This window comes from Poecile atricapillus, chromosome 13 (genome assembly GCF_030490865.1).
Source record: "Poecile atricapillus isolate bPoeAtr1 chromosome 13, bPoeAtr1.hap1, whole genome shotgun sequence".
Lineage (NCBI taxonomy): Eukaryota > Metazoa > Chordata > Aves > Passeriformes > Paridae > Poecile > Poecile atricapillus.
Genome location: NC_081261.1, coordinates 3,482,807 through 3,505,411, shown reverse-complemented (window position 1 = coordinate 3,505,411; position 22,605 = coordinate 3,482,807). Strand labels below are relative to the sequence as shown.

General features: G+C 47.8%; 1 protein-coding gene across 8 annotated transcripts in view; it reads left to right on the top strand.

Annotated features, from left to right (window-relative positions):
- Positions 1 to 22,103, top strand: part of NSD1 (nuclear receptor binding SET domain protein 1) — a 56,853-nt gene extending 34,750 nt beyond the window's left edge. For 3 of the 8 annotated variants that reach the window (XM_058848845.1, XM_058848844.1, XM_058848850.1), the window contains 13 exons: positions 431 to 574; positions 1,003 to 1,126; positions 1,934 to 2,134; positions 3,514 to 3,693; positions 4,019 to 4,175; positions 4,470 to 4,675; positions 5,218 to 5,330; positions 7,807 to 8,076; positions 9,322 to 9,438; positions 10,585 to 10,726; positions 11,145 to 11,251; positions 14,358 to 14,562; positions 17,491 to 22,103. In XM_058848845.1, coding sequence (XP_058704828.1) covers positions 431 to 574; positions 1,003 to 1,126; positions 1,934 to 2,134; positions 3,514 to 3,693; positions 4,019 to 4,175; positions 4,470 to 4,675; positions 5,218 to 5,330; positions 7,807 to 8,076; positions 9,322 to 9,438; positions 10,585 to 10,726; positions 11,145 to 11,251; positions 14,358 to 14,562; positions 17,491 to 19,838 — 4,314 coding nt within the window. In that variant the 3' untranslated portion in view covers positions 19,839 to 22,103. The remainder of the gene's footprint in view (positions 1 to 430; positions 575 to 1,002; positions 1,127 to 1,933; positions 2,135 to 3,513; positions 3,694 to 4,018; positions 4,176 to 4,469; positions 4,676 to 5,217; positions 5,331 to 7,806; positions 8,077 to 9,321; positions 9,439 to 10,584; positions 10,727 to 11,144; positions 11,252 to 14,357; positions 14,563 to 17,490) is intronic. The other 5 variants (XM_058848851.1, XM_058848848.1, XM_058848849.1 and 2 more) reach the window with 5 other exon arrangements.
- Positions 22,104 to 22,605: the final 502 nt, after the last annotated feature.

Here is a 22,605-nt window from a genome sequence, read left to right as displayed (position 1 = left end):
GTGTCTCTATTTTACATGGGTTAGGACAAGCTGAGATAAGTGTAGAGGAAAAACGTAGTTCATTTAGTGTGTTGACAGGTGCTAAGAAGATTGAAGTTTTTCATTTGTGTTTCTAGTGCAAGTAGATCCTAGGATGCTTCTGACTTACTAGCCTACTTGATTTGTTTCCATTCAGGGCTTACTCCTTGCTCAGAGAGGGGTTATGCACAGGAAGATAATTGTGTTGAGTGTGTATTTTTAATCAGCTGGTAAACTAAGAGCTCTTCCTTTTCCCTTTCCCGTAAATCCTTTGGTGGAACAGTATGGGGGATGTTCTCTCCAGGGTGGGTAACACACAGATCACCTGCCAAACTCATTAAGTGCTGAATTTGTAGTTTCCAAGTCGGGATAGGCACTACTGGCAGTTCTAATTCTAGTTTTCTCTTTAAAGGGGGAGACATCCGTTCATGGGACTGCTGCAAGCCCCAAAGAAGGTCATGAGGAGGGGTCAGAGAATGACCATGGAGTGCCTTCGTCCAAAAAGATACAGGGGGAGCGTGGAGGAGGAGCAGCCCTCAAGGAGAATGTGTGTCAGGTAGTGTTCTTGAAGAAATCTCTTTGAAACTATCTCACTGTAAAGTATTTTTGTGTAAGTTCTGGGACACATTGGTGCCCCAGGTAAGCCCAGGTAGCCTCCAAGTGCTTATTGTAGAATTTATCAGCTTTTTGTGCTCTCTATCAAGCATTTCTCCTGCAATAGCCTTTCTTCTTCTTAAAGTTCACAGAGGTTAGGGAGATGTGACCAGAGTAAGATACATTTTAGCCAATGTTGGGTATCAGGGAATGAATGGTAAATGACAGTGGTTACACACAAACTACCTGAATTAACTAACACAAGGAAAATGCAGCATTTTATCCCAGGGGGTCTTTGCCAGCAGTTCTGGCCAGCATGGGGGTTGCTGCTGTCTGGGATGCTGCAGTGAAGAAAATTGCTCAAGCTGATACCGTGTTTCTTTCCCACAGATCTGTGAGAAGCCAGGGGAGTTGTTGCTGTGTGAGGCGCAGTGCTGTGGTGCTTTCCACCTGCAGTGCCTTGGGCTCTCCGAGATGCCAAAGGGCAAATTCATCTGCAATGAGTGTTCCACAGGTAGGGCAGCCTCTGTGAGTGCAGGACTTGTGGGCTTACCTGGTGCTTCCTTGATTGATGTCCCTGCTATAGGGCTGCTGAGTAGCTCTCAGTCCTCAGATTATTAGTTTGATGTCTGATAATGACTTTCTAACTAGAATCATAGAATCACAGGGTGATTTGGGTTTGAAGGGACCTTAAAAATCATCAAATTCCACCCCTCTGCCACACAGGCAGGAGCACCTTCCACTAGACCAGGTTACTCCAAGCCCTGTCCAACCTGGGCTTGAACACTTCCAGATATGAGGCACCCACAGCTTCTCTGGGCAACCTGTGCTAGGTCCTCACTACCCTCACACATAAGAATTTTTTCCTAGTGTTTAATCTAAACCTACTCTTTGTTGATTTTAAACCATTAATAACAGCTTCATATATTTACCAGCCTTACTCTTGATTCAGACTTGGTGTACAGAGAAGTGAATGTCCATGATCTGCTGGGAAAGAGACAAATTCTTACCTTGGACTATGAAAAGGGGTCTGGTGGGGAGGAGGAGGAGTCTTTTTCAGGCTGGAAAGGAGGAAATCTCAAAGTAGGGTTATTGATTTTTTTTTTTTTTTAATTTTCTTCTTTCCCTGGCCTGAAGTTCCAGCTATAATAATGTTAATTTTGATGTGGAGTTGTACTGCAGCTTCAGGCCAAACCAACCTGGTGCAGAGACGAGTGCTCTGGGATGGGTGCAGCAGGCTGGGAAGTTGTGCTGTGCTATCTGACAGCATCAGATCCTCATTTAGCCCTCCTGTGTGACCAGTGCATTGCTCTTTCTCCAGGGGTCCACACCTGCTTTGTGTGCAAGAGCTGTGGGGAGGATGTGAAGCGGTGCTTGCTGCCCCTCTGTGGGAAGTATTACCACGAAGCCTGCATACAGAAATACCCACCCACAGTCATGCAGAACAAGGGCTTCCGCTGCTCCCTGCACATCTGCATGACCTGCCATGCTGCTAACCCAGCAAACATCTCCGCCTCTAAAGGTACCCGACTCCTCCAGGGTGGTCTGGGGAGGTGCAGTCACCTGGTGTTTCTTTGTTTTGTGTCCACCTGGTTCACCAGTTCTTTGCGTTGTTGTCTTTGTGACCTCTCCACAGCGCTGGCTGTGTTTGCTGAGGAATAGCTGCTCCCAGGGGAGTGGAAGGGGTGGTGTCAGACTGTGAGGCTCGGCAGCACTCCCCGTGGTCGGACACGGCAGCTGGAATGTTCTAAGGCTGTCCAGAGGCTCGGATTCCTGCACGCCCAGCCTTGCCTCAGGCCTCAGTGGGTTTTTGAGTAAATCTCTGGAGCTGTACAGACACGTTCATGTTTCTCCCACCTGCTCCTCACTGTGCCAGTGCTGCAGATGGTGCCTTGCTTAGCAGCACAGGCTGTCAACACAGCAGCAGCACAGGGCAAACTATGATATTGTTCTACTTATCCATTTTTTTCTATGTAAACTCTCATCTTGTAGTGGAGACACCCCTGGGCTAAGCTTCCCAGGCAAACATTTGTTTGAGCTGTTTTCAGCAATACCTTGACCTTTATTTCGCATTATCAAACTCAAAACTTTTGTGATTGCTGTGTTTATTTGCTTCTAGGGCTGCCTTTCTTTAATCCTTGGTATCTTAAGATGGGTGACAATAAGACTGGCTCTATTTTTATCCTCAGAGTCCATGTCAAAGTTGGCTTTTTTGCCTCCATTTATCAGTATTTGGTGTAGAAAACAACACCAAAGCCAAAAGCCCACAGCCAGCCACTTCCCCACTGATCATTTGTTGACTGGTTGCTGCTTCTTGGTGGTCACATTTGCCCCTTTTCTCCTACTTCTTCTTCCTGTTTATAATCTGCTGTGAGGAACTGAAATTGGGCTCTCAAAAACCTCACATAAACTAGGCCTGTAGGGAAGTCTGAATTGCCTGGAAGTTCTGGAATTTCAGGATAAAATCTGATAAACAAGAGGCAAGTGCTGGTGTTTTCTGAAGCTACATGGATTGATTTCATTATGTGCAGCTAAGCACTTGGAACACCCCATCTGTAATTACTGTCGGAGCTGATTTAGTAATTATTTGTGTATGATAGGAAGCAGTCCCAGTCTGTGAACTCTTGAACTGTTTCTGCACGGCATGCAGGAGGTTTTTCACTTTTAAATAATACAATTTTATCTACGGTATAGGTATTACAGATTTTCTAATTTTATCTGTATTTAGTTATATTAAATAACTTAATAGGAATCCAGTGAGTATATCATGGGTGGTCTATAAAAATTAAAGGACAGCTTCCTTCTCCAAAGCTCATTTTGAGCTTAGGTATGAGCTTAGAGTCTAGTTTGAATAGGAAAGAGTGGTGATCCTGCAGAGGCTCACTGTGTTGTGGCTGCCAGGTCGCCTGATGCGCTGTGTGCGGTGTCCGGTCGCGTATCACTCCAACGACTTCTGCCTCGCCGCCGGCTCCGTGGTCCTGGCCTCCAACAGCATCATCTGCCCCAACCACTTCACTGCGCGCAGGGGCTGCCGCAACCACGAGCACGTCAACGTCAGCTGGTGCTTTGTCTGCTCAGAAGGTGAGATGGTCAGCGCTGGGTCCTCAGGGAACGCCCTGGCAGGGGTTTGGTACAAAGGGCAGAAGTTTTTCCCATCCAGAATGTCCCAGTGGGAGCTGCAGAGAACAGAGTACCTCCCTGTCTTTCTACATTTAAGTCCAGGTTCAGGCTAGGACCTTTTCTGGATCCCTTTTTTACCATGAGTAGGGCCCAGCTTTTGAAAAGGGCTTCCCCCAGGGCTTCTCCCCCAGGAGACCATCGTTCCCTTTTTCCAGGTCTGTCTGGCAATGGGGAGTGCAGGGCTTCTGCACAGTGACTGATAAATTCCTCCTCCTTCTCTTTGCAGGGGGCAGCCTTCTATGCTGCGAGTCGTGCCCGGCTGCGTTTCACCGTGAGTGTCTAAACATTGAGATGCCAGAGGGAAGCTGGTATTGTAATGATTGCAAGGCAGGCAAAAAGCCACACTACAAAGAAGTAGTCTGGGTGAAAGTTGGGCGCTACAGGTAGGTGAAGATAGAACAGACTTGTCCCTATCCCTTCTTCATGCAGTGCTCATGGTGATGGAGGTGAGAAGCTGCTCCTCTCTGCAGGGTTCATTGCAGCAGGCCTCTGGTTTTTTTGCATGCACATTGCTGGCAAAACATGAGCTTTCCTCCTCCAGTAGCCTCTTTTCTCCCCACCAGCCTTGCTGGTAGCCCTCACACACTTTTTCCCATGTCTCCATGCAGTAGCATACTTTTGAGGTGGCTGGAAGTGGGGGAAGTCAGAGGTTTCATCTGCTCTTCCCTGTGTTGCAGGTGGTGGCCAGCTGAGATTTGCCATCCTAGGACAATTCCCGTCAACATCCAAAAAATGAAACATGACATCGGTGAGTTCCCTGTGCTGTTCTTTGGCTCCAAGGACTACCTGTGGACCCACCAGGCTCGTGTGTTCCCTTACATGGAAGGTGATGTCAGCAGCAAAGACAAGATGGGGAAGGGCGTGGATGGCATATACAAAAAAGGTAACTTGTCTTCATCCAGGGAAGTACATGGTCTTTCCTTCTTCATTCCTCTTTGGAAAAGTGTCAGTCTTGCAGCAGAGAAAAATGTCTTATAACTGAAGTTAAATTTGTAGAATGAGCTGCTGCTTATGTATCATCCAGGATGCTCAGAGTGTGTGGGTGACTCCCAGAGAGGGAGAAGGGTGGGTAGATCTCGAACGCTTGTCCAGCTCTGACATAACATCTCAAAATTCAAGTGAGCTGCTGCTGTGTCAGCTTCCCTCTGTGTAATGCAGTCATTATCTTAGTATAAAAGTGCACTTGAGAGTTGTGGATGCAGCTGCTTGGCATCTCTGCCCAAGAGGGCAGGCAAAGATAGCCAACAGATGGGATGCTTCATCACCCATGAGCAGGCCCCTGAGAGTAATTTCTGCACTTCCCTGCTGCATTGGTCTTTTCTTCACCCTCCTGTTGAACCTTGTGAGCACTGGGTTGGGCAGTGGCTGCCCAGTTCCATGGAAGCAGAGGGAGTTCCTTGTAACAGGAACTGTTCTCTCATTTAGCTCTTCAGGAAGCTGCTGTGAGATTTGAAGAGTTGAAGGCACAGAAAGAACTGAGACAGCTTCAGGAAGACAAAAAGAATGACAAGAAACCTCCTCCCTACAAACACATCAAGGTGAGGGGAGGTGGTGGGGGGCAGGTGCGGAAGAGAAGTCTTGAGCTGTTGGTGCAGGTGATTCACAGGTATACAGAAACATTTCTGATGTTTGGGTGTCTGGCTGTTCTTGAAGGTTTCTTTGATCCTCCTTCCACCTCAGCAAGCTGGGCTGCAGTAACAGAGGTGCTCTGATTTGCTGGAACAGATTGGGTCATGTCTGTGCTGTCCATGTCATTTGTGTGGTCTGAAGGAAGTGTCTCTACCTTGAGAATTCAGGGCAGGGGGCTGCTAATGCTCAGTATGGTCAAATGCTGCTGATGGCAAGGTGGGCAAACCTGGTGGTGCAGGACAGGAGGTGGTCAGGGTACAGTGCAGCAGGGCTGTGTGGAGGGTGGTAACCCACAATATCTTCTATCATCTCTGCTCTTGTTTTATATCTGTCTCTGTATCAGTTGGTGACTGAAACAGGTCTACTGGCTGCAGTATCAGCCTTTTCCCTCAGTTTTGGAGAACTATGCGTGTTAAGGGCTGTCAGTTATTATTGTTGTTGTTGTTATGATGATGATGATGATGATGTTAGAATTAGAGCAGTAGTTGAAGTCCTACAGGATGGAGGTGACTTGAGAGGAGAGCTGGGGCCAAGCATGTGCTTGTCTGAGAAGTGGATCCCAACTGACCAGAAACGCATTGACTCAGGGGCTATGTTCTTTATTTCATTGCTTCTGTCTGCTCCTTCCTTTTTTTATGTGGTAGAATATGAAAGCTTGACTGATTTCTGTCACTTTTTCTATCTAGCTAGGATTTTTAGCCAGGCAGGTATATCCTGCATGAGTTACTATGTAGTGTAAAGAGCACAGCTGAATGCTGTGGCAGCAGTATGGTCCAGGCAGCTTCAGTGGAGGAAGTAGTTTCTCATTATAACTATTTTTAGGCCTCTCTGGCCGCAACATGAAGGAACTTTGGAAGCAGTTTAGAGCCTTTGAAATATCCTTTTATATAAATAATGACGGCTGTGGTCATTAGTCATGGCAGCCTTTCTGAGGTCTGGGTGCAAGCTGTTTGTCTCTCTGAAAGCAAAGCAGTTTGCAGGAGCAGATGGTGAACTGGAGAAGGCTTCAGGGTGGAATGGCTGAAGCTGTTTGTGTCCACTCCTTCTAAGGAGATCAGCACCTCAAGTCCATCCCAAGGAACACCCACACAAGAGGCTGCTGCAAAATATACTTGGGATTGTTCATCACATCAGGCTTGTGACTAGTCCAAGCATTACCCTGTTTTTTTCCAGCAGTGCCTCAGAGAGTAGGGCAGGTACTCTGGGCATGTGTCATGTGGAGTGGCAGTGCCAATGGTGGATTGACACAATTCTGTGAGTGTTGCCACTCTTAATGAGGTGATGAGTCTGGGTAAGAGATGGGAAGCAGCAGAGGAGAACCCAAATGACAAGAAATGTTGGAGGTGGGACGCAGTTCTAGGAGGAAGGTGGGGGAGACTGTGTTGAAGAGATTAATGAGGGATTTCTGCAGGGTTTGTGTTTAAACAAAGGGGGATCAGGACCGGGCCAGCCTCAGGCAGGCTGTCAGTGTGGAAACTCTGTGGGTGGGACTAAGTAACTTAAACGGGGCCTGGAATATGTTTGCTAAAATCCCTTCCTTTCGTGTTCTGGGAGAGGAAAGCAAGACAATGGTTCACCTAGGGAAAGGAACAGCAAGGAGCTTTTCTTCAGTGTCTCTCTCCAAAGTCCTGACTCTCTGTTGCCTGCTTTTCAGCGTTCACTGCCTTTAACCAAACCCCAAGGACCCAGCTCATGCCACAGACACGCCAGTCGCTTCTCCACATGGTGCTGCACTCTGCTTCCTTCTGGAGCGGTTTTTAGAGAGCTCCTTGGCTTAACTCTGAGCTCCTCTTTGGGCCTTCCAACCCCAGTCTTGCCTGGTTTGGCTTCCATTTACATCTGCAGGACAGTTGGGTAGGGAGGTAACTGCATGGTAGGCCTTCTGTCACAGGTGTGACAGCTGAGAGCACAATTCAGCTTGAAGGTAACATTCGAAAAACAGGGCAGTAAGGGAAAGCTGAGGAAAAGCACCTGACACTCAGACTGGAAAATGTTCAGTTTGATGCAGAATGTTTGGTTTGTTGCTGATCACAGGGATGATGTGTGCCCAGCAAGAGCACTGGGTTGGCCACCTGAGCTGGATGTGGGCTCAGTGATTATGGGAGGGGGACACTTGGCAGCCTCTCACCTTTCCAGGGTCACAGAATACACATTGCACCAGGTGATGTGAATGGGGAACCTTCATCCTCCTGAGCTCTTTCCTCTAACCTTCTGCCTCTGGAAATAGCATTCCCAGAAGTACAGCTGTGCCTGCACTTCTGTCCTGCCCCTCGCTGTCACTAAGTCACTGCAGCCTGTCGGCTTGTAGGCAAGGGTGGAGTATAGAAGTGCCTGTCGGGGTAATCTGCAGCTCCCAAGAGCTCATGTCCCTGGTGTGCATTGAAGGTGAACCGGCCGGTGGGGAAGGTGCAGATCTTCACTGCAGACCTGTCCGAGATACCGCGCTGCAACTGCAAACCCACGGACGAGAACCCCTGCGGCCTGGACTCGGAGTGCATCAACCGCATGTTGCTGTACGAGTGCCACCCCATGGTGTGTCCTGCTGGTGAGCGCTGCCAGAACCAGTGCTTCTCCAAGCGCCAGTACCCCGAGGTACAGATCTTCCGCACGCTGGCACGAGGCTGGGGCTTGCAGGCTAAAACAGACATCAGGAAGGTACGTACGCTCCTTCTGTGTCACTCTCATTGCTGCTCTCTTGATCACTCGTGGTTTGGAAACTGAATTTGAAGAAGACTTCTTGCTGTAGAATGCCATTTAGAAAAAAAAAATTGATGAATTTAATGTTTCCAGTCTTGATAAGAGTGTTCTGGCTCAGCTGACTGAGAAAATTATTTGCATGTTGATGTCCCATAGGGTAAGAAAGGTGATTGCTTGGTCAGTCTGCTTGTAAGAACAATGGGATGGTGCTCAGGATTTCCAGATGGGGAACAGTGATTATTCCTTCCCCCTGTTCTTGACTAGCCAGGCTTATCCAGCATGAGGGTCTTGTCAGAAGCCAGGGCTTGGATCTTAAAAAAGGACAGTGTCTTGGAGATGGCTGTTATTACTGCTGAAACTGATTATCTCTGCCTAAAACACTTGTATGTATTTTTTAAATGCAAGGAATAGTAATTCTTTGGACATTACATCTGTGCTGAATAAAGGAGGAAGAATGTTAAATCCAAAAGAGCCCCAAAGCTAATAAAGGATGAAGTGAAACAGAGGACTATTAGCATAGTAGGAGAAGAATGTCTGAAAAAGGAATAGGGATGACATGGTAAGAGGAAGGCCTTGATAGAAGAGGCAAAATGTGAGTCTGTCCTGTTGAAAACGTTGCTGCCTGCTGTGCAGGCAGTTAAAGGATGTTTCTGCCATTCCATGTGCTTGTTTCAGCAGTCTGGAAACAGAAACACTCAGTTATTTAGTGGAGGGACCTATTAGCCTCACTGGAGCAGAGCTGGGGTTCTCTTTAATGACTGGAGTACGGTCTCTGCAGTACTTCAGCACAGGAGAACTCCATGGATTCACTGCAGGAGCAGGTGCCCCAGGTGCATCCTGCTGCTCCATGTGGTTGGTCCCCAAAGGGATATTGTTTTCAGCTGGAATGCAATTAGGACAGTGCTTTGAGCTTTGCAGCAAAGTGCTGCTCTTGTGGTTAACTTCTGTGCAGTCCCTGGATGCTAATTCTTTCTTTGGCACAAAGAATAACCTGATGGTCACAGTTCTTTATTTATTTGAGCATGTGAAACGGATGTATGGTTCAGGGCTCTTGGTAAAGGTTATAGGTCAAACTGGCTGCAAAGCGCAGGGAGAGATCTTTAGGAAGGAAACAGGAGCTAAGTTCTAGCACAAAGGTGGACATTCCTCCATCCTGCAGATAATTTGTCTTGTCTTACCAGCTTGTTGTTTTCTGTCTGGCAGGGTGAATTTGTTAATGAGTATGTTGGGGAGCTAATTGACGAAGAGGAGTGCCGAGCCCGAATCCGCTATGCTCAGGAGCACGACATTACCAATTTCTACATGTTAACACTGGATAAGGTATGTGCAAAGAATCTCTTGCCAGTGTCCTAAACAGAAGTAAAAAGATGGGAAGGAATGCATGATACTCTGTCTAGTAAAAAGGGGCTAAACATTGCTGATGAGCATTTCCTCTGAAATGACTGAATTAACATGTAGTAGAGGAGCTTCAGGTTGGATTTTGGGGTTACAAGGAAAGTCTGAACAGATATGGCCTGAGTTTATTCAGAAGAGGTGAGAATCACTGTCTGAGGACCGTAAATTCTGCTTCAGCATAAGAGGCTGAATTTGGGAACTTTGGAGAGCCCAGAACAGGGCTGGTGAGTGCCAGAAGAGACATCAGCCCTCAGACATACAAGTTACAGGCACAGCATGACCTTCATCTAAGTTCAGATCTCAGGTCGTGCTGTTCTCAGTAGAGTGATGGATTTAGTTACACCCACAGGCTCCCCAGTGGGTCCTGCAGGCCAGGTTGTTGCTATGAGCTCCTGATTTTCAGAGGTTTAAATGGTTTTGTCAGCTGCTTTCCGCACTATGTCACTCAACCATGGAAAGATGAGAAGGAAACCATGAGAGCAGACATGGGGAGGAAGCTGTTGAGTGTGGGACAGGATAACAGTGACTGCTTTATGTCTTTCCCCTCATCCTGCTGCAAGTTCACACTCACCATATCTTGTTCTCCTTGTCTGGCTGGTGAGGCAGACCCAAGTGTTAATATCTCACTCATTACTACAAAAGCAAATCTCAGTTGCAGCTTCTCTCTCCTCTCCAGCCCTGTAACAAGTTGTGTACCAGTGTACCTCAGCTTACACACTCTGTCTGTTTTCCTTCTATACACTGACATGTAGGAAATGGGAACTGCTGCTTTGCTTTTAAACAGAAGTTGGGGCCAAGAACCACAAGCACTGCCTTGGAAGTGTGCTGGGGTGGTATTTATCCAGTACTGATGCCACGGGGAGACCTTGTTTCCCAGAAAGCAACAGTGGCACTGTCCTGGCTGTTTGGGAGCCCTGTGTCTTTGAGGAGAAGGATGATGTGCAGGAGGCTGTGTTGCCATGTGATCTGCCAGCACTGGCCAGAGGCATCAGAGCTGGTTGATTGCAGTTGATGACAGATGACTGAAATGTGGTTTTCTGGGTGGTTTGTGGGGTTTTTTTGCAATTCCAGGATCGAATCATTGATGCTGGGCCAAAGGGCAACTATGCTCGGTTCATGAACCATTGCTGCCAGCCCAACTGTGAGACTCAGAAATGGTGTGTGAATGGTGACACTCGGGTCGGGCTCTTCGCACTTGTAAATATCAAAGCTGGTAAGGAACACACTGTCAATGCCTGCAGTAGCCTCGGGGGCTCTGTAAGGAAAAGGGAGGGTTTGTAATTCCTTGGAAAGGGGTTTAATTTTTATTTTCATGCTGGTATTCATGAGGCTTAACAGCAGCACTAATGTAATGAAACACACAGAGCCACAATGTGTCGATGGAGGCTGATACAGGGCCCTGCTACAGGATTAATGTCCTTTTTAGCTGTAAAATGTGGTAGGGGTGAGGAGTTGCACTGAATTTTCAATCTACATACATCTATGGGGACATTAATAGTTTGGTGTTCTTGTGTAGTGGTGGCAGTCATTTGTGACATTATATTTAAAAAGTGTTTTTAACTTCAGCAGTAAAACATTTTACTCTGTAATTCATTAACAACTTGCTTGGTTTTGATCTGCTTTTGTGCCAGGGACTGAGCTGACTTTCAACTACAATCTGGAGTGTTTGGGAAATGGAAAGACGGTTTGTAAATGTGGTGCCCCAAACTGCAGTGGCTTCCTAGGAGTAAGGCCAAAGGTATGATGCATCCTTTAAGCTTTTGTTCCTCCAAATCACCTCTTTGCATAGATAAGTATCATTCATTGGTTGCAGAGGTTTCAGGTTGAAGAGATCATTTCAGTGTGGCCATGGGAACAGTATTTGAAATGAGTTAAATATTCGAGTATTCATTTTGAGAGAACAAATCTTAGTCTTCAGTTATCAGAGTTTCTATAAATAATGACAGGAAGATTTATTTTACACTGAAAGAATAAAAGAAAGAGTTTGGGGGGGTTTTTTAAATTTTTTTTTTTCCATTTTTTACTTCTTTTCATGACAATTTCCATAGCAGTAGAGGAGCAAAGGACAGGCATAGGAAAGACTTCATAACCAAGAAAACATAACTCAGGCCATTTCCCAAAGTAAAGGCTTGAGTAAATTGTGTGCATGCATGGAATGCCAGCAAACTCACATTCCTATACACTGAAGTTGTTTTAGAGCCAGAAGGCTGCTACCTCACCATCTATTCTGCAGTAAAGTTCTTGGTTTTATTCTGGTTTTAATGAAGTGACCAGTTTTTACACATCAGACAGACATAAGAAATTTGCCATATCTGTGGTAGAAAAAACACCAGCTTTTAGAACTCACTGACTTTTTGAGGGCTTTGATTTGTAACTGTAATGTTGCAGTAGCAGGAATTGATTTCAATTACCTCCTTGTGTGAGCTGGTTCTCACTGGGAAAAGGAAATAACAGGAGCAGTTGGCCAAGTTCCCAGCTGTCACCCGCTAAATCTATGTCTCAGCTGTTGGTTTGTTATAAGTTCTTCACCAAATCAGTCTGTAATCCCTCTGCTCTGGCATGTGGATCCTGCTGGGACCACAGTTAAGGGTTAAAAACCTCCAGCAGCAGTTGTTGAACCCCATCAATATATAGGGACTATTCTATAAATTGTTCAGAGATTAGTTCTTCAGAAAAATTAACTTATAAAAATAAAAAATGGATGTCTTCAGAAGCTGACAGCTGAGATGAGTTGCACATCTGATGTATTTAGTTCTTTTTCAGGTTTCGATTTAAAGTTCAATTGATTTTGTGCTGCCCCTGTGTTATACATGGTTTGACTGTCATTTTTGCCTTGAAATTGCAGGTTGCACAATGAAAATAAGAGAAAGGTGCCCTTTAGTTGGCATTCATATTCCATTGTGATATCTGAGGCGACTCATTCCATCCTGATGAGATGGGCTAAAAACAATACAGAGAAAACAGTACCTTGGGGTGGTTTTTAAAAAAATTCTCCTCACAATAGATGCATTTTTAAGCTTCCTGAAGATACAGCAAGACAAAACTGATTATACTCAAGTTCACTCTTAAAAGTGCCTTCTAACTGGGAGTGTGGAAGAATGTTTGGGAGTCTATTGTACTGCAGGGAGCAAGTGGGAATCGCTTAGTCCAGCTGTTAGACCTCTCTTAGACATTCAAATTAGCTGTGAAGGGATTTTCTTGTTCTCTTTGTAATTACATGGCCAAGGAAGTAGGCGCTGAAAATCGGTGGCATAGTTTAGATGGAGGCATTCAGTGCCTGCATTTTCAGTGATAAGAAAGGCCTGGCTTGTCCCCATTGTCAAGGGGAATGATGGTATGAAAGCAGAAACATCCACATGTGAAGGGGAAGGAGACAGTCAAGGGATATAACTCCTTGTTGACAGGAAAGCTGGATAGCCAACTGCAGAGTTCTGAAATTATAGGTCTGGAGACCAAGGTTTTTAAATGTTTTGGTGATGAGAATATTATGCACAGTGTTTATGCAGAATAAAGTATGTAAGAATTGCTTCATAGGCATTGTCTCAGCACACAGAGATGTCCTGCATGGAGAACACATATTTGAACACAAGGAGATAAGAAAATGGCACAGAATTTACCTTATGTCTCCTCAGATAAACTAAACTAATGGTGCTTTGATAAGGTCAGGACTGGAGGCAAGAAGCATCATCTTTGTGGAGTTGAGTGTTTGACACAATGGGAGGTTCAGCCTGGCTTGGAGGGGGCTTGGAAGAGCAGGGTTGGAGGAAGCCTTAGGCCAGAGAAGAGAGCATTTACTTGCCTGTCCTGTGTCCTGTTGTAGTTACTTCACTACATGGATAATGTAACTGTGCTGATGATGCAGGGTTCGATTGTCATTGGCGTGGGAGAGTGAGAGGATGGGGCAGTTGCAAAAGAGTAACTGAGTACAGGGGGAATGGAGATTGGATATTCCACAGTACACATCTGGAAAGGGTAACAGCAGAAACAAATCCACCATGAGAAGGTCATGGCTGGGCAGTTGTGATGGAGAAGGAGCCACTGTGCAGCTCAGCTGCCACAGGACTGAGGTGTGGTGTGACAGCTGTGGAAAAGGCAAATGGGGGCAGTGCTTTGGGGGAATCTGTTCTTTTGGCTAAGTGTTGATGTCTCTGTACAGTGCCTGTGAGGTGTTATCTGAGGTAGCATGTGTAATTCTGTAACCTTTCTTTGGGATAAATATACTCAGTAAGGGCAGAGAAAAGCCACTGGGAAGACTGAGTGTGCTGAAAGTTTCAGTTTGCAATTAGGAAAGTGTGTCCCAGAGGTTTCTTCAGGGAGATAGAAAAGTTTCAAATGTTGAACTTGATGATCTTGGAGGTCTTTTCCAACTGTAAAGATACTGTGATTATGGTGCAAAAGAGCAGCATTGACATAAGTCTAAACTGATGATAGATAAATTCAGACTGAAGACAGAGAGGAAAGTGATGAATGTGAAAAAAGTACAGAAAGGCCCTGGATATAGAATCATTTTGAGTCATGTGTGCCAGGAGACCTGACTGCTTTGACCTGAAGAGTCTGTGAGAGGTGGAACAAGCTCAGTGACACCAGGCAGCCCCAGCTCCTCATTCAGCTGTTGCTAGTTATATAAATCCCCTGTTCAGCCCAGCTTTGCTGCAGGATTTCCAGGCTCTTTGAAAATAACTGGGAGCTTTTTGCCGTAGTAAATTGGTTGCCAAATACCAAGCAGCGCTAGAGATGCTCAGGTATAGCTGGCAGTAGGATTTCTGTCGGCAGGGTTTGCAGTGGGAAGGGAGCAGGTGGATGGAGCAGAGCCCTGCATTAACCCACATTTGTTTCACCCACAGAGCCAGCCCAGCCTCAGCGAGGAGAAGTCCAAGAAGCTCAAGAGGCGGCCGCAGATGAAGCGCAGGTCGCAGGCAGAGGTGATGAAGGAGCGGGAGGATGAGTGTTTCAGCTGCGGGGACGGAGGGCAGCTGGTCTCTTGTAAGAAGTCAGGCTGCCCCAAGGTGTACCACGCTGACTGCCTCAACCTCACCAAGAGACCTGCAGGTCAGTGCTCTGCACAGCTGGGCTCTGCTTGGGTCACAGTGTTGGCTCTGGGTGTCCTGGGTGCTGCTCATGACCTTGCACTCTGTTCTCAGCATCTTAACATTTAGAGAAATCTTTCTCCCTTGAACAGACCTTGTTTCCCAAACAACCCAGCCCTGGTTTGTACCCCACTGTGACTGCAAAAAGGTGAGCTAGTTGATGAAGGGGGAGCTAGTCCTTGCCTAAGAGATGGTGCTTGTGAACTGACCCCATTCCTGGGGCCTGTCAGAGCATAATCCCAACAATAGCTGAGGTATTGATCATCACACTGCCTGTTTTCCCAAAGCTGAAGACAGTTGTGAATTGAATGGTGAGGAGAAGCATTGCTGGAAAATAGGGGTTTGAAAAGAATCTCTTAAAAGTCTGAATAGCCATTAGTTCATATGTAAGAGAAGAGCACCAAAGTATATTCTAGTTTGTGGTGAAATGAGGGCAAAAATTTGAAATTAAAAAGTACTCAAAGTACAGTCCTGCCTCCAGCCTGCTCCCCTGCTTTCTATTTGCAAAGTTTCTCCTAACAGCCTGACTAAAAGCCACAAAGGATTGCCAGCTCTCTGATATACATTTTTTTACATAGTGAAAAATTGTTGTCTCAGTCCTTTTCTGGCTTATACAAACATAGCCCCAAGTTTTTATTCTTGATCTACTCTGGACTGTGTCCCACTTGCCTACACATTTTTAAAACTGGAAACAAGTATTTAAATAGCATTGCAGCTGAGGCCTTGCTTACTCTGACAGAAGAGAATAATTATATTTTGTTTTATACATAATATTTCTTCAGAAATTGTTTTACTTGTTTTGCAAAAATAACTTGTATTGATGTGATGTTGATGGTTTGCTTTATCCTATTTGAGTTTTCATCTTCATCCTTTCCTCATATTTATTTCTTCCTCTTGCAAACCTGTTTTGCACCTGTCTTTAATTACACCTTGTTGGTGCAAGAGCATTTGTCCAGTTTAAATTCTGAGCCTGTCCAACTGGATTTTTGCAGTCCCTTACAGGCTTGATGTTATCTACCTGTATCTGTAAGAATATTTGCCATTCTGCTTTCAGAAATTTAAATTATTGTAGAGATTAAAATACACTCCTGAAGGATGTAATTCGAAATGTCTCCTCAGTTTGCTGCAAGACTATTAATAACTGTTTTTTGAGAATGATTTTCAGTCAGTTTTAGCAATTTTACCCTTTTTACACATAGGCAGTGATTTTCATAGCCTACTCCTTAGAGTATCATTCAGGACATGAAAGGTTCAGCACTTTCTACTTCAAATGTTTCCTCTGCCATGGGCATTGCTGTCAAGTAATTGAAATTTCCTGCTTGTTTGCATGTTTGCTAATTGTGTGATCTTACTTCCAAGAGCTCCGGGCTGTCCCTGGAGAGGATGCTTATTCATTAGACCTTTTCATCCTGTCAAAGACCATTAGAGTAGTTTGATAGGATTTATCCTTCCTACAACAAACTAGCAGGTTTTGGCTTATTTTATTTTCCATCTGTACAAATGACCTCTATAAGGACAGTCCCAGGGTCTCTGCAGTGGCCCAGCGTTGTGTGGCTCTCTCTGGGATGCTGCTGGTGCAGGGGGCAGCACTGTGGGCCAGGAACAGGGGAGATCATGGGAAGTGTTAAACATCCGTACTTGGAAAAAAATGCTGAAAAATTGGAAAAGACACAGAAGAGCAGTGTGCATATTTTGAGACTGGAACAGAAGCCTTGGACTGGCTTCAAAGGAGGGGAAAAACTTACTACGTGTTGCCTTCAACCCCAGGGGAAAAGCAGCGTGAGAGAGGGGAGTGGAGAGCTGCTGTTGCACAAGTCCAGGGAGCAATGCCCACAGCTGCTCAGTGCTGTGCTGCAGGAACCAGCCTCCCTGGAAAGGAGCTGGTAGCCACAGCCACGGGTCTGTGGCTTTGGTTCAGACAGGCTGGGAGGTGCTCTGGCCTGGCTGGTGCCCATGGTTGCCCTCTGGCTCAGAGCTCTGTGCCAGGGCTGCTCTGCGAGGAGCTGCTCCCCACAGCAAGGCAGGGAGCAGGAGAGATGGGGGATGTGGAGAGCTGGAACAGAGCAGAGGCAGGAGGTGTATTTGGAAAAACATCCCTGCTCATCCTGTGGTGAGAGGTCAGGAGCTCAGCCTGTTGTGTCCATCAACTGGAAGCATTTGGTAGAGCCAGCCACAGCCTTGGCTGAGGGAGCAGGAGGCAGAGCCAGTGAGAGCTCATTACAAGTGAGAAGAGCAGCAATCTCTGAAGTGTAGTGTTGTGTTTTGCCTGCTGGTTGTATTGGTACTCATGGTCAGTAGGTTTACTGTGAAGATGGAGCTGCTTGGGGGACAGCTTTGTTTTATTGTGGCCATCCATGGCCAGAGGTTAAGGATGAGCTTTTGGGTTCAGAGACAATAGAAACTTAGCCCTTGTGATCACTGCTCTCTCACTTCTTCTTTCTAAAAAACAGGAAGGGGTGTTCTTGACACAGAATTATAAGATGAGTCTGACACGTTTGCTTAAACGTTGACACGTTGGGTGTTGTGCACAGATAACTACTGCTGTTTTCTATGAAAATCAGAGCTACAGAGATAGGCAAGCTGGGGGTGTGTGCTTCTCTCTAGACACCTCTGTTGGTTAGTGCTGTGCAGGAGCCAGATGGACTTTTGGTCTGAGCTGATCGTGCTTGTGTTTGTCATGATTATCATTGTCCTTGCTGCTTCTGAGAATGCAGATTCATGTTAACTGCCTGTCAAGCTAAGGCAGAAAACTGAAGAGGACATGTAGAGTTGTATGTGGGTATTAAAGGAATGTTTTCACTTTCCCCAGAACTCCCTTTACAGCAGGCCTTTGTCTCTTGCCCATGTCCTACTCTTAAGGTGTGTCTTTTCTCCCGTGTCTGTGCTGTAGGAAAGTGGGAGTGCCCATGGCATCAGTGTGATGTGTGTGGTAAAGAAGCAGCTTCGTTCTGCGAGATGTGTCCCAGGTCCTTCTGCAAGCAGCACCGGGAAGGAATGCTCTTCATCTCCAAACTGGATGGACGATTGTGCTGTACGGAGCATGATCCCTGTGGGCCTCACCCTCTAGAGCCAGGAGAAATTCGTGAGTATGCGCCTCCCATAGAAGGCCTGACTAATGGCGAGGACACTCAGCCACCAGAGCAGCTGCCTGCAGAAACAGAGGCAGACACAGACCTGAGTGTTCAGCCCCTGGACAGCCTACCTCAGTCTGTGGCCCTCAGACTGCAGTCACCAGAAAAGCCCCCTGCTACCCTAGCGCTGAGGCTGCCTTCTTCAGACAAGCCCCCCACCACCCTTGCCCTGAGGTTGCAGCCATCAAACAAGCCCCCCACAACCCTGGCCCTCAGGCTACCTTCACCAGACAAACCACCTGCCACCCTGGCTCTGAGACTGCCACAGTCAAATAAACCCCCCGCCACCTTGTCACTGAGGCTGAAGCCATCCAACAAACCCTCCACCACCCTCTCACTCCGGCTTCAGCCTTCGGACAAACCTCCCACCACCCTGTCGCTTCGCCTGCAGCCATCAGACAAGCCCCAGGCTGCCCTGTCCCTAAGGCTGCAGTCAGAGAAACAGCCTATCATTGTAGCACTGCGGCCTCAGCAGCCAGACAAACCTCCCAGCAACGCCGTGCTCTGGCCACTGGACGAGTCCTCCAGTGACGCCTCGCAGCCCCAGCTGCCGAGCAAATCTCCTCCGGGATCTCCGCAGTCCCCGTTGGATGAGTCACTTGTTACTGCTGGTGACCTGCAGCTCCAGCTGTCAGATGAGACTCCTGATGCCCCCGAGGTTTTGGAGTTGTCGGACAAGTCCCTCATTGATAGCAGGGCCCAGCAGCCTGAGCTGCTGGATGAGTTCCCTGTGAAATGCCTGCATCCTCCACTGTCTGACAGACTCCTCGCCACAGTGGGGATGCTGCAGTCCCAGCCGGAGGATGAGCCTCCTGAGGCTGATCAGCTCCAGCTTTTGGATGACTCCTCTGCCCAGAGTCCGCAGCCACAGGCTGTGGAAGAGGCTTCCAGCTCTGTGGTGCCACAGGTCCCGGCCTTGGAGATGGCTTCCAGTCCTGAGGTGCTGTGGTCTGTTCCCATTGAAAAAGTCCCAGATTCCCCAGTCTCACGGATCTTGCCCTCAGAGAAGGCTCCTGGATCAGCAGTACCACAATCCCTGCCTCTAGAAAAGGCTTCCTTCTCTGGGGCAGTGCGGGTCCCCGACACAGAGAAGTCTCCCAGCTCTGGGTCACCTCGTCCCCTGCCTCCAGAGAAAGCTGCTGGTTCGGGTATGCCTCAGATCCTGCCCACAGAGAAGGCTCCCAGCTTAGGGTTGCCATGGTCCCTGTCTCCGGAGAAGGCCCCTGGCTCCCGCTCACCACACATCCTGCCCACAGAGAAGGGTCTCAGCTCAGGGGCCCTTCGGATCCCGCTCACACAGAAGTCTCTTTCCCCCGGGGTGGTGCGACCCCTTCCTCCAGAGAAGGCTGCTGACTCCGGGACCCTGCGGGCTCTTCCTTTGGAAAAGGCTCTCAGCTCCGGGGTGTCTCGGCCTCAACTCTTGGAGAGGCCTCTCACTCTTACAGCCCCATGGCCTCAGGCATCTGATAAGCTGGCTGCTGCTGTGGCTCCTCGGCCTCAAGCCTTGGACAAGCCTCTAACTGCATCAGCTCCGAGGCTGTTGCTGTCAGAAAAAGCGCTGCGTCCTGTCGACCAGAACGCTCAGCTGAAGGAGAGAGGAGCCCCAGCCATGGAGCTGAGTCCCCAGCAGAAAGAAAGGACCATGTTAGCTGGGGAGCAAATCTCTTGGTCTGCTGGGAAGGTGGTGACACACGTCGGACAAGTACCTTGGCCTTCGGAGAAACTGCAGACACATGAGCAAAGCCACTGGTCCACCACGAAAGCCCTGACGCCTGCGGAGCAGCCTTCCCGGACAGCAGAGAAACTACCAGAGCCAACCCTTCAGCCCAGCTGGGAAGTGGCCTCAGCCCCCTCGGAGCAGACCCCGTGGACATCAGAGAGATTACGTGCATTCGAGCAAACCCCTCGGCCAGCCAGGGAAGCACCGGTGCCCCCAGAGCAGGTGCAGTGGCTTGTCACGAACATTCAGACAATTGATCAGATTGCTTGGCTGGGTGGAAAAGCACAGACTCCTCGGGGGCAGGACCCTTTGCCTGAGCAAAACACAGCGCTAGCCCGTAACCAGGATTCTGTCTGTCGTGAGTTGGCTGACTCAGAGCCAAAGTGAGGTTGGTGAATATGGGAGGCAGGTTTCAGTCGTTTAATGTTTAGGGAGGGGGAATCTTTGTTTTGTTTTTTTTATTCACTTCCCTGAGCCCAGCCCCTAACCCATGCACATCCCATCCATATTCTCTTGTGACATGAGCAAGGACATTCTCTTAAATCTGAGTCTGGCCCAGCCAAAGGGAGAGAGCATCTGTGACCTTTTCCTCTTCCTTTTACAAATGGTGAAGCTGAAATAAAGAGTCCACTCTGGGTAAAAATCTCCAATTCCATTGAAATGGTCACATTACTGATCCAGCATGTTTTAGCTCCAGGTTTGATTCGTAGGTGGGTTCCCAGGCACAGCCAGGGGCCTTGCTCTTGTTACTACATTTAAAGAAAGTGGATCAGTCAGGCTGCCCTGGCACTGGAGATGTTTCAGGGATCACGTGGTGAGCAGTCAGATGTGTGTTCTTGCCAGACTTAAGAAGCAGAGAAGGGATTTTTTTGTCACCTGCCCAGGTCTCTGTCACTGCAGGGCGTTGCTTTACGAGGTTTGTCTGTGTGTTCACTGGGACATGCTGTGTGTGGTTTGCTCAAGGACAGGGATCGTCTCCAGTGAGATGGGAGAGGAGCTCCTGCACTCGCTCAGTGCAGTTTTCTCCAGCAATAGGCAGTATCCATTCAGGCTCCTTTTTTACAGAGCTGCAACTGGCCAAGCCCAAGAAGCGGGAAATCTGGAGGAAGTCAGGGAAAAGAGAGATCTTGGAAGAAGTCATCTGGCAGTTTTTTCATTCTTGTGTCTTAATCCTTTAGCACAGGACACGCGGAGCGTTTTCCTGCACTTGACAACGTAGTGACCCATAAAGCAGCAATAGCGGAGCAGAACAGAGTGGGTTCCTGGAGGTGCTGAGCACTGCCCTGCCAGGGGGGCAGTGCTCCCTTTCAAATTTCCATCCAGTCTCTTCTAGACCTCTGTTGTCAGCGTGAGCCAGCGGACTGAGCAGTCCTTTCTCCCTTTGCCTCAGACGTGTTCAGAACGTGTTCCCATCACACCTGGTGTTGCCAGCAGCAAGCCAAGCCTGTCCCGCTCGCTGCACAGCGCAGAGGCAAGGGTGCCGTAGCTGGATCGGGACCCATCTCAACACCTTCCCCTTGTGTAGCTTCTGGCTTAACTCTTCTACAACCAAAGGAGACTTGAATTAACTGGACTGTGTTGGTGTGCATGTGTGCGCGCGTGTGCGTCCATCCAACTGAATTGTAGTTCTCACACTGGAACACGGTGGGCTCCAGCAGCTGGCTGGCTTTTTTTTCCTCTTCTCCCCTTTACAGTGAAGGCAATATTTAGTACCTGGTGGTCATTGGGCTGGTGTCCAGACTAGGCCTGCTGAAAGCCGTTCACTCAAGCGTTGAGGCAGAAGTTGGCTTGGCTGTGGTGCTCGTGGGGCACACAGTAGAGTCCCAGGGACCTGCAGCATCTTGTGACCAGCGGCACCCTCACAGGCAGGAGAAGCACAGACCTCCTTCAAAGGAGGCCAGGTAGCACTGCCAGGCCTGGATAGGGTTGGTGTCCTGCCGAGGAAACGCTGCTGACCAGCTTTTTCCCACTCTCACAACACATTACCTCTGTAATTACCTGAGCTCCACCGATCTGGGGCTGCAGCCTCGGATCTCCGTGCCGCCGCCAGACCCTTGCGCAGCTCCAGTGTGTGTATCCTTCTCCTTCAGGCAGATCCACAGGCCCCTCCCAGGCAGGGAGAGTTCAGCCCCATGCTGACCTCCTTCCTCCACCATGGGAGCAGGTCCTTGTTCCCTCCTGGCTTGCAAATGGCTGCTGCTTCCAGAGCAGACGGTCACGAGCTTTGCAGTTCTCTGTGAAGGGAGGCAGACACCTGTACCAAGACAAATCCCGATCCATTCTCCTTTCCTGATGTGTGCACCCTGGGACAACGTCCTGCTGTAAAAGGCCGGGTGTGCTGGGCACAGGGGGACATTACCAGTGCTATGGTGCATCTCTTCTCTAGTCCAAATCATTTCAGATCCTTTGTAGAATAGCTCACGACTTGGAAAAGCTTTATGGCTTATGGAAACTTACTTGTTTAATGTTGTTTTTTTCCAGGAAGACTGGCAGGTCAGTTCCTGCTTGCTGCTGAAACTAGGGAAATGCAAGCAGCTTGCATTTCTGCGTGACTCCTCCACAAAGGGAATCAGGACAACTCAGATCCGTTGAGAGAGATTACCTTAAGGGCATTCATTAAGGTTTTTGAATAAAAGTTTTTTTAAAAAATTATGACATTCAGTATATTAAGTATTTATCATGTGTGAGAAGGAAAATAAATCTTGAATTTACATTTATAAGCCTTCCCATGAGCTGGACTTAGTCATGTAGATTGTGTAAGTAGGGTTTCCTCAGTGCCAGCACCCAGCTAGCTCCCGCTGTAACCAGAGAGGTCTCTGCACTGCTCTGTCCACCTCCGCTTCGCATTGTCACGTGTTAACTAGTTACTTGTTTCATGAAAAAATAAACTGTGAATATTTTTGGTGCAGGCTTTTTTAAATCTGTAAAATGGAGAAGTTCTCAGTGAATTCTCACAAGAGCAGGTTTGAAAAAAAAAATAATTCTGTAAATCGCGGGCTCGCATAGCAGGGTGAGGCTCATGGCAGCCGCCTTTCATGCCAGCAGGTGCTTACCCAAAAGCTTGTTTGGAACAGTGAATGTGGATTAAACAGTTGCATGGCATTTCCCACAGCCTACTTCGTTGCAGCTACTGTCTCTGTTCTTGTCTCCCTTT